The sequence below is a fragment of the Orycteropus afer genome, unplaced genomic scaffold, assembly GCF_000298275.1.
Source record: "Orycteropus afer afer isolate SDZICR_OR568_19922 unplaced genomic scaffold, OryAfe1.0 scaffold00314, whole genome shotgun sequence".
Classification (NCBI taxonomy): domain Eukaryota; kingdom Metazoa; phylum Chordata; class Mammalia; order Tubulidentata; family Orycteropodidae; genus Orycteropus; species Orycteropus afer.
The window spans coordinates 2,373,968-2,386,191 of record NW_006921901.1 but is presented as its reverse complement, the minus strand read 5'-3'; the positions used below and the strand labels follow the sequence as shown (position 1 = coordinate 2,386,191).

Sequence of the window (12,224 nt, the reverse complement as noted above, 5' to 3'; positions counted from 1 at the left end):
GTGGGATATTATCAAAAGGAATAACCTACATGTCATTGGAATTCCAGAACAGGAAGAGAAAAATAAAACCACTGAGAAAATTGCCCAAGATTTGTTAGAGGAGAATTTCCCTGATATGATGAAAGATGAGTATACATCCATTCAGGATGTCCAACGAACCCCAAACAGGATAGACCCCAAAAGAAAATCACCAAGACATATCATCAACAAACTCATCAAAACCAAAGACAAAGAAAGAATCCTGAAAGCACACGGGAAAAACAAAAAGTTACTTACACAGGACAACCAGTAAGAATAAACTCTGATTTCTCAGCAGAAACTACACAAGTGAGAAGGCAATGGGATGGTATATATAAAACCCTGAAAGAGAAAAATTTTTACCAAGAATTATACACCTAGCAAAACTGTCACTCAAATATGAAGGTGAAATTAGGAGATTTCCAGATAAGCAGACCAACCTTACAAGACATACAAAAGGCAGTCTTTTGAACAGAGAACCATACATAGCAAACATCAATTGACCATTAACACACAAGATGACACAACCCAGAAACCACAGCTATGGATATATCCAAACTAAAATAAGCTTACATGATTTAAACAGGCAATCAGAGATATCAATTGGTAAGTGAGGCCAACAACAAAACAAAAAGAGGGAAAATACCATGTAGTTACAGACCTTCTACATGGTGAGGAAGTCAAGAGTTCCAAGATAGAATGGACTGTTCTCATCTCGGGGAGAAAATTATAAATCACAGCGTAACCTCAAAGAAAAATGATAAGCCTTCACATCACAATAAAAAAGAGGACAAGCACAAATATTCAGCAAATACTAAAATAACAGCAACAAAGAAAATGATAACATGATTCATAAACATAATGAGCTCAGCACAGAAAATAATATGGAACAAAGAAACCAGGGACACCATGAAAAAACACATACCAAAATGACAGCAACCAATTCATACTTGTCAATAATTGCACTGAATGTTAATGGATTAAATGCACCACTCAGGAGATGGACAGTTGCAGCCTGGATAAGAAAACAAAACCCCTGAATATGCTGTCTACAAGATACACACCTTAGAGATAAAGAGAAAAACAGACTAAAAATCAAAGGTTGCAAAAAGATATATCAAGCAAATGGCAACCGTAAAAGAGCAGGAGTGGCAATATTAATTTCTGATCAAATTGACTTTAAAACAAAAACCACCATATGACACAAGGAAGGACATTATATAATGATTAAAGGATCAATTGAACATGAAGATATAACCATAATAAATATCTATGGACCCAATGAAAGAGCCCCAAAATACATAAATCAGACTTTAGAAGAGTTGAAAAGTCAAATAGATGACGCCACAGTCATGGTGGGAGACTTTAATACACCACTTGCATTGAAAGACAGAACAACTGGAAAGAAAATCAGCAAAGATGCAGAAGAGCTGTTCAATACAATCCACCAACTTAACCTTATAGCCATCTACAGAGAACTTCACCCAACAACAGCACAATATACATTCTTTTCCAGTGCGCATGGCCATAAAGCAAGCCTTCATAAATTTAAAAATATTGAAACACTTACTGCAAAGCATCTTCTCGGATCAGCATGCTATCAAATTAGAAATCAACACTAGGAAGATCAACAGAAAAAGTAAACACATGGAAACTGAACAACACCCTCCATAAGAAAGACTGGGTAATAGAAGAAATAAAAAATGAAATTTAAAAAACTCAAAAATTCCTTGACTCAAACGAGAATGGAAATACAACATACCAAAATCTTTGGGACATGACAAAAGCAGTGATCAGAGGCTAATTTATAGCAATAAATGCACACATCAAAAAAGAAGAGCCAAAATCAACACTTTAAACCACCATCTCCAAAAATTAGAAAAACAATAGCAAGAAAAGCCTACAGTCACCAGAAGAAAGGAAATAATCAAGATTTGAACAGAAATCAATGAAAAAGAAAATAGAAGGGCAATAGAAAAAAATCAACAAGACCAACGTTGGTTTTTTGAACAGATTAACAAAATCAACAAACCACTGGCAAATATAACAAAGGAAAAGAGGGAGAGAATTCAAATAACATGAATAAGAAATGAAATGGGTGACATCAGAACAGAACCAATTGAAATAAGAAGGATAATACCAGGATACTATGAAGAACTGTACTCCAACAAATTTGAAAATCTGGAAGAAATGGACAGATTTCTAGAAACACCAGGAAAGAGACTGCTGAAAAAGAAATAAGGAAATCAATACCACTTACAATAGCTACCAAAAATATAAAATACTTGGGAATAAATCTTACCAATGACACAAAAGACCTGTACAAAGAAAATGATAAAAAAACTAGCTCAAGAAACCATAAGAGATCTACATAAATGGAAGAAATTCCCATGCTCGTGGACAGGAAGATTGAACATTGTGAAAATGTCAATTCTACCCAAAGCAATCTATACATTCAACGCAATCCCAATCCAGATCCCCTCAATGTTCTTTAAGGATATGGAAAAACCAATCACTAACTTTATATGGAAAGGAAAGAGACCTCAGATAAGCAAAGCACTACTGAAGAAGTACAACAAAGTAGGAGGTCTCACACTGCTGGGTCTCAAAACCTACTATGCAGCCACTGTAGTCAAAATTGCCTGGTATTGGTTTAAGGACAGACACATAAACCAATGGAATAGAATTGAGAACCCAGAAATAGATCCACTGACCTATGGTCAGCTGATCTTTGACAAAGGTCTGAAATCCATTAAATGGGGAAGAGAATGTTTAATAAATGGTGCTGGTGAAAGTGGATATCCATTTGCAGAAAAATAAAACAAGATGTGCTCCTCACACCATAAACAAAAACGAACTCGAGATGGATCAAAGACTTAAATGTGAAACCTAAAACTATACAATTCCGCAAGGGAAAGCTAGGGCCAAATTTAGTGGCCTTAATATATGGCATAAATAGACTATCAAGCATAACCCAAAATGCACAAACAGCAGAAGAGAAACTAGATGATTGGGAACCTTCTAAAAAAATCAAATTTTCATGTGCTTCCAATGATTTCTCCAAAAAGAGTCAAAAGAGAACCTACAGATTGGGAAAAAATATTTGGCAATGACGTATCTGCCAAGGGACTTACCTCTAGAATTTATAGAAAACTCCAATACCTCAAGAACAAAAAGACAAACAATCCAATTAAAAAATAGGCAGAAGACATGAATAGACACTTCACCAAGGAGGATATTCAGGCAGCCGACAAACATATGAAGAAATGCTCACAATCATTAGCTATTGTTGTTGTTTGCAAATCAAAACAACAATGAGATACCATCTTGTTCCACCACTAGTAGCAAAGTTCAGCAAGACAGAAAATAACAAATGCTGGCGGGGATGTGGAGAGATTGGGACTCTCATACACTGCTGGTGGGACTATAAAATGGTACAACCACTGTGGAAAGCAGTATGGCGATTCCTTAAAAAGTTGGAATTAGAAATACCATTTGAACCAGCCATTCCATACTAGGAATATATCCTAAAGAAGTGAGAGCCAGGACAAGAACAGACATACACACACCCTTGTTCATCACAGCACTATTTACAACAGCCAAAAGATGGAAACAACCTAGGTGCCCATCAAATGAGGAATGGATAACCAAACTACGGTACAAACATACAATGCTCAATATGTTTATAAAATCGAAGATTCCTGAGTTGCCATCCCCAAGCTTATCACATTGGAAAAGGTTTCAGGCCATCAAGTATTCTTTTTTGCTTTAAAAATAAGCACCAAGTGATTCTTATGTACACTAATGCTTATAATGAATTATATGAAATTAAGATTCTAAACTCTTTGAAAATAAGAATTATGCAATTTCTTCAGTTATTACCCATCATACAAAATCACTGTAGACAATGCTCAGCAATGACCAGTTTTTAGGAATGCTAAAACGACACCCAAATAGAGCACAGAGATCACTATTCATAATGAAAGAAATATTCTGGGACGCAGGAACCCAGACTGTGGAAGTTTGAAAAGTACTGCTCTTGCAAGAAGCATGAGTGTTGTATTAGTAGAGTTTCATGAGTAATGGGGATGTAACCTTAAGGCTGAGAACCATATAAACCAAGAAATCAAACCTACCACCATCAAGTCGATTTTAATTTACAGCAACCCTAAAGGACAGAGGAGAACTGACACACAGGCTTTCTAAGGCTGCAATCGTTATGTAAGGAGATTGTCCCATCTTTCTCCTACAGAGTGGGTGTTGGGCTTGTACCTCCAACCTTTTAGTTAGCAGCCTAGTACTTAACCACTGTGTTGCCAGGGTCCTCGAATACCAATATTAGTGTCTGAGTAAGCATCACATAATTTCCCATGATTCTGTACATATCAACTGTCATTTTTAGCAGTCCTTTGTTTAATATAGCAAAATTGCATTTACTTCATCTTCCCAGAGTTAACTTTACGCTTAGTTTTTAAATCCCTAATAACCTTCAATAGCCACAATTAAGCTTCCTAAAACATGTAGTTCAGAATAGCATACTTTTTGTACTTCTAAGAGGTACAAAAACACAAAAGGTTAGAAAACAGTAGTTATACACATATAATTGCTACTCTACTCTTAATAGAAGCCACAGAATAAAACACATGAGGTACAATTTTTAAGCCAAGCATGTTCTTCATAGCTTTGAGCATCAACTGGAGACCAATGACTTTTTACTTACACAAAGCAACAAATCCAGTAAATTAAAAGTGAAGGCCAATTTCTTTAAAAAGAAAGCAAATAAATGGAGGTGGAATATTTTGGAAAAGAATAGCAATAATGGTGGCATAACATGAAAAATGTCATCAATGTCCCTCTGCTATAAATGTGGAAGCTGTTATGTTGGCAAATGTCTTGGGTATGTTTTCACCACAACAAAGGTAAAAATATATAAATTACAATAAATAAAAAGAAAGCAAATAAAAATCTGCATCTCTAAGATAACATTAAATTTATCAAGTTTGGTTGATGGTTTCCTTCCACAAGGAAGCCACACATTATAATTAAACCACTTATACTAGGATATAAATGAAGAGCCCAAACAATGCAGTATACTAGATATTCAGTGTAAAACAAAGAAGTATACACTATTCACAGGATTGTGTACTTCAAAAGTACAGACAGAAGACTTGGAAAAGTTAACCACTGCTGTTCTCATCAACATAATGACAGTAACTATTTAAGTACTATTTTTAGGTTTTAATTTAAATATATTATGGCACTTGTTGCTATTCACTACAGTAAAGTTTTTTAAAGTCAGTGAAAGCTTATTCATGGACTGTTAAGAATGTATTCACACTAACAGCACTTACATCTTTCTTGATAGCTATTACTAAGAGAGTGCTCACTACATCCAAAATCAAAAATTAAGCTACAACCATCCAGTCTTGAATCTATTCTGGTCAACATTTTTTTAGTCTGCAAATTCTGTAATAACATCTACATTACAATTATACAAAACAGGTAGCACTACCGTAAAATATTGTAACTATGCAATCTTAATTGTAATTACAGAAAAAAATCTGATTATTTATAACACCAAAAGCCACTGCCATTAAGTCGATTATGACTCATAGCAACCCTAGAGGACAGAGTAGAACTTCTCCATAGGGTTTCCCAAGGTGTAAATCATCACGGAAGGAGACCGCCTCATCTTTCTTCTGTGGAACAGATTCAAACTGCTAACCTTTCAGTTAGCAGCGAACGCTTTAACCACTGTGCCCTAAGAGTTCCTTGATTATTCATAACATTAAGTTTTAGTGACTTTCTTTATGGGACAAAAATAGTGATACAAGTTAACTTCCTTGAACAGGAACATCAAGGTACCCTAAAAAAAAGGTACATTCATGGATGAAATAGCTATAAGTGCCAAATTACTGTAAGAAATAACTATTTTCATTATCAGCAGACATCATTAAAATTTTAGCCAACTATATCCTGTAAATTGACAAGAAAGAACAATATACACTTCTCTGCCAACACAGTGATTCAGAGTACCTAAAAAATAAAGGTATATGCCTGTGGCTTCTAGCCAAACAAAAGACAGGCATATGAGGTGAACATTTATACTAGGTAGACTCACTCCTTGGAGAGAACAATCATGGGAGAAAGAAGGGCTGTGTATGTACAGGGAGAAGCTCAGGGGACAGGAGTGCATGGAGAGAAGGACACAGGGAAGAGGTAACTACAGGGAAGAGGGAGGGGAGCTATTGCATTGTGGTAAATTGTAGTCAGTGTCATGAAACAGAGTGTATGTTAACTGCTGTATGGAAAGTGAATTTGCTCTGTAAACTTTCACCCAAATCACAATGAAAAAATAAATAAAATTAATTAATTTTTTTAAAAAAAAGGTATATGCAGCCCCCAAATCAAAGTATTAAGCTACTCAGATGCTCACCCACAGTATACCAACTAGCATCTGTCAACTTGCTGATAATAGCTTCCTGAAAGGATCCATCAGATGTCCTTGTTTCAACAATAGCTCCAACCTAAAACATAAAATCCAAATTTCATTGCTAAATTTAAACAAACAAACCAAATTATTCCTACCAACTACATGATCAGAGTAAAATAATAATGCTTATGATAACTTTACCTTATACTGGCTTAGATATTCATTGCTATGTATCACTGCTTATAGTGCTTTTATTTATTATGTAATTTGAGTCTCAAAATGCTATGGCATAAGTAAAGCAGCTTTATTACTCCTATTTTATTCACTGGAAATTGTGTCTTGGAAAGAGAAAATAATTTGTGAAGACTCCAGTATAAGAACCCAGTCCCTTAAGTCTTAATTCATTTTTTTTTCTTTTACTACATTATATTGCCTTCATAAAAACTGTCCAATAAAAGAAATATAAAACTATAAGCAAAAATAGCTTCAACTTCCTTTCATAGAAATATTGGTTTCAGCATTTATAGTTAAGAAACATTTTAAGTAAAGGTTCACCTGGAGACAAAGGGATAGACTAGTTGACCTTTCAGTTTCCAGACCTCTGTACCTAAGTTATTAACCAAAGTGGTACTCTGACGTTCCTGCACCATCCTCACAATCATTGCTATGCTTCAGCCCATTATCGCAGTCACTGTGTCAATCCATCCTGTTGAGGGTCTTCCTCTTTTTTACCAACCATCTATTTTATCAAGAATGATCTCTCTCTCCAGGGACTGGTCCCTCCTGATAACATGACCAAAGTATGAGAGGCAAATTCTCGCCATTCTCGCTTCTAAGGAGCATTCTAGCTGTTCTTCACCCAAGACAGATTTGTTTGTTCTTCTGGTAGATCATGGTATATTCGATATTTTTGCCAACACCATAATTTAAAAGTATCAATTCTTCTTCAATGTTTCTTATTCATTGTCCAGCTCTCACATGTATAATATAAGTATTCATGCTATAGATATTCATTAAACTGAATGATGAAGTAAACATTGTTTATTTGGTATATTAGAAAAATATTTACTAAACTAGAAAAATGATACTACTATATAACTTAACAGGTTCAATATTGCCTCAGATAAAGTAACAGTATGTTCATAGACAAAATAAGGTATTCTGTTCAAGAACTTAAAACAAATGATGGGTAAAAACTTAACATGGCTATATATATTTAATTAACGTTCTGTAGGATATACAGTATTTTCAATCTAAAGACAAAGCAATTACAATATCTTAATTTATACTGAACATACAAACACCTCATTTGTGCTTCTATTTTCTGATCAATGTTCTTCTAAAATTTGAAAAGTATATCTATAATTGGAAAGTTTAATAAATTACTGTCTTAATTTATGACCCATCATTTCAGATTTTAAAACATAGAACATACGTACTCTTAAAGGACCCTTTACTTGATCATCTTGCACCAACTGTGTAGTATTATCCTGTTTTAGGAGTACCTGAAAAACATTTTTGCACAATTCAGGTTACTTTTAAAACAATGTATTGCAGTAACAACGGCTTTACCTATGCTTTCTTAGCACCCTATGTTATAATCCTTGTATACACTCTTTGTAGTTATGTTTATTGACTCTCTCATTAACTGAGTTCCCAGAGGACTTAATATTTGCCCAGCAGTTAGCAAGTATCAATGTATTATAAAAACTGAATAAATGTTTGATGAATGAATAAACAAACTACAGAAGACTTATTATCTGTAGTGATTACTGTAAACACTTAAAAACTGCCTTTATTGCTCTTTATCAACATGTCACAAAAGGTTCTGATAGTCATCAAGTATATCAAAAAGCTTTATCAAACTTTTTTGCTTATACACAAATAAAATAAAACCAGAACTCTCTGATCCTTTATAAAGTAAACCTGAATAATTATAATATGTAATTCAGTTACAAACACATGTTCTTTTCTATTACCAATCCACAGCTATTGGGTTAATTCTGAATCACAGCGACCCTAGAGGGCAGAACAGAGCTGCTCCATAGGGTTTCCAAGGCTGTAAATCTTGATGGAAGCTGGCTGCCACATCTTTCTCTCATGGAGTGGCTGGTACATTTGAACCAATGACTTTTTGGTTGCAGCCAAGTGCTTTAACCACTGTGTCACCATGGCTCCTTTTTCTACTTCAGCTCCTCCCAAATATATAGGGTAAGCAAGCAATATAGAGCACATACCCAAATAAGAAAATTCAAATTCTAGGAAATACATGTATTACAAGACCTCCTCAAACAGTCACAGCATTACTGACTTAAATAAACAAATTAATAAACAATTAGGAGATACAATACTACCAAAAAGTTAAAAGTTTAATATAATCCCAAATAAATGTCTAGTAAACAAACCCTGTATAGCTGACACAATAAAATGGCTATATGAAAATACTCTATTAAGAGCAGAAAGAAAATCAGAAGAAAAATGAATGTCAAATGATATCCTAACATCAAAAGAAAAGTTTCACAGCATCAAAGTTTAAACAGATATTTTATGCTAATCAAAGATAAAGCTATTCATCTACCACACAACTCACTCCTGTAGTTCATTCATTCATTCATTCATTCAGAGTCTGAATGCCACTATGTATAGGTACTTCTCTACTTTCTTCCTTTCAGTGTTTCTTTTTGGTAGGAAAACATCAAATATAAGAAAAAAGCAAACTGCATGCAAGTAATCCAATAAAGATCCAATAATAATAATAACATTCTGATATCCAGAGTAAAAAATCTGGAGGAGCAAACCAAATCTATTGGGAGCAATATCAAAAAGGACTTTCATAAACTAATTATATAGCCCTATATAATGTTAAAAAGGAGCTCTGGTAGTCAGTGCCTAAGGCACTTGACTGCTAACCAGAAGGCTGGCAGTTGAAACCCACCAGCCACTCCTCGAAAGGAAGGTTGGGCAATCTACTTCCACAGTGATACCACCTTGGAAACCCAAGGAGGAGTCGCTATGCGTTGGGTCCGACTTGACGGCATGTAACAACATAATGTTAAAAAAAATATTTATAATAAACATTATTTCTGTAATCTAAGTAACAAAGATTATTTTAAATCTATATAGGAAAATTACCATGAAGGAAAAAAAAACAATGTTAACACTAGTATTTCTGAGACATAAACTATGTGTATTAATTCTTTTTTCTTATTTTCATATTTCCAAAAGGCTTTCAAATAAGTTTTTTCCAGTTCTATCATGGCCAATGAAGCAAAATCAGAATGGACCCAAATTTGTAAAATGTGAGTAAATTGGGCCAATAAGCAGAATGGAAAAATTATGGATCAATACCCTGTTAGAAACTCAAACTCCCTGTTAAAAAACAAGGGTAATATGCATGCTGTGTATCAACCAAATCTCTCGACTGGCACAGCTGGCAACAACAATGAACTGCTCAAAGATGGTGGCTGACTACGCTGCTTTGAATGTGTGTAGCTCTCCACACTCCAGGCCATAAACCAATCTCCAACATCAGGCTCCTGAAAACCAAAAAAACCAAACTCACTGCCAACAAGTTGGGTGTGACTCATAGTGACCCCTCCTTGGGTTTCCAAGGCAGTATTATAACGGAAGTAGATTGCCCAATCTTCCTTCCCAGGAGTGGCTGGTGGGTATGAACCTCCAGCCTTCTGGTTAGCAGTCAAATGTCTTAGGCATTATGCCACCAGAACTTCCTATGTCTCTTCCAAGTCTCCCATTCCAGGACTTCAACTCTTAATTTTTTTCCATCCTGTATGTCATTCTTCTTCACCCAAATTTTTAAAAATCAGGTCTGTTCCAATTTCACTTTGTTGGCCATGACTGAATCAGTTCAAAGTTCTGACTTCCAAGTATTATAAAAGGATAATGTCTTAACTTTATTCTAGTCATAAAAGCATCTTAAAAATAGTGGCCAGCAGCCTGCCTATCCTCACATCCCTTCCTGTTTTTTTTTAAAAAAAAAAAGGCATGCTACTAATAAAGTTCTGGAATCATTTGTCACACTGTCTCAAAAACATAATTCCCTTATATTGTCTTTCTAACCACTGAAATCATCTCTATCTAAACATTATCAAAGAGAAAAAAACAAAGATTATAACCTAAGTAAGTCTGTCCCCCTCTGGGGAAAAAAAATCCCACACTGCCATTGAGCCGATTACAGAGTAGAATGGTCCCATTGGGTTTCCAAGGCTATAACTCTTTATGGAAGCAGACTGCCTCTGTTCATCCATGAAGCCACCGGTAGGTTTGAACCACTGACCTTTTGGTGAGCAGTCACTGCACCACCAGAGCTCCTGAGCCCGAGTAAGTATACTGCCATAAACAGGGAAGACACAAGTACTAGGAAGTATGGACACCGCATTTCTGTAAAACCATTTTGAAATAAATTCTCGTTTTGAATTTTTTACTTCTCAAGTCTTAAATGCTTTTTCTATAGTATGGTACATAATAGTGCTTTTACATAGTGATAAACAAATACAATATGCTGATTTACAGCCTCTCCTTCCCTAACTCTCTTCAATCCAGAGTTAATAAAACTGTTGCATTCAAAAAAAAAAAAAAATTACCTTAACTTTTACCAGCCTTTTCACAGTCTTAATCTTTGCCTCACAGAAGGCACCTCGGTACTTGGCACTGACATCAGTTCCCACTGTCAGGTAGGCAGGCTCATCCGCTGCCTGAGGAAAGAACCACAAAGTTTAAACATCACTACTATTTTCCCTCTTTAACCTCAAGTCTCATTTAAAGGTTCTCTATTTAAAGTAATAAGAATGCTAAAACAATTTGCTTATTAATATCATTAATCATTTGAAAAATACCCTTAAAACTAAACTTCATTAACAGTCTTTCTTTTTATATACATGTTCTTATCCAACATAAAATGGTTTAAAATTGTAATTGCAAAGTATCCATAATGAAATATAATAATGTTTCTCTACAGATATAAAATGGTTCAACAGTTCTACAATTTATGGAGAATTGAAAAAAGACGATAAGTATATTTATATTAAATTCCTAATAAAATTTTGTGCAGTTCATTTACAGCCTCCTCAAAATACTATCTTCAAATTAACATAAATAGTTATTAAAATTAACACTATGCAATTTAAAATGTAATTAACATAGCTACATAAAGGCAACTTCTTGGATACAGTGTAACTATACAGATAAGAAATGTAGACAACCTTCTTGATAAGGAGAACACTATTGGAAAAGTCTTGGTTGGAAGCTGCATATGAAAGGTTTAAGTCTGAATTCAGTTTATGAATGCACAGATGTGAAATGATAGCTCAAGACCTGTTTCCGTTCCCTTTAAACACTTATACTGATGTTTGTAAGATTAGTTGCCTTCAGAAGACTGTATATTATTAGGTTGGATTTTTGTTGAAAACATTTACAATAAAAATTGGAGTACAAACTATTATTTGTTTTAGCTCAACTTGAAATATTTTAGCCCAGAATTTCACTTTATTCCCAGAACAAAGAGATCCCTTACTCTATCCACATAATCTTTTTCTTAGCAAATTAAATGGGCACTAGAGAAGAAAAAAAAAATTTCCAAAGTCCCCCAAATTCGTACAAAAGCTTTTCTTCTGCGAAGGTTGCTGCCAACACAAGAAGTGTTTTAAAATATTAGCCCAATGGACAATTGAAAGGCTGCAACAGCCTTTCGAAAGTGCTAAGTGCTTCAGAGAGCGGCTGGACAAGTCTGCATTTAGATACCCAGATCATTTCT

The 12,224-nt window shown here is 34.7% G+C and overlaps 1 protein-coding gene across 1 annotated transcript in view; it reads right to left on the bottom strand.

Moving 5' to 3' along the window:
* ARID4A (AT-rich interaction domain 4A) overlaps positions 1-12,224 on the bottom strand; it is an 86,282-nt gene that overhangs the window by 73,900 nt on the left and 158 nt on the right. The window contains exons 2-4 of the mRNA XM_007951886.2: positions 11,056-11,166; positions 7,891-7,956; positions 6,455-6,545 (exon numbers count right to left, since the gene is read on the bottom strand). Of these exons, the coding sequence (XP_007950077.1) occupies positions 6,455-6,545; positions 7,891-7,956; positions 11,056-11,166 (268 nt within the window). The remainder of the gene's footprint in view (positions 1-6,454; positions 6,546-7,890; positions 7,957-11,055; positions 11,167-12,224) is intronic.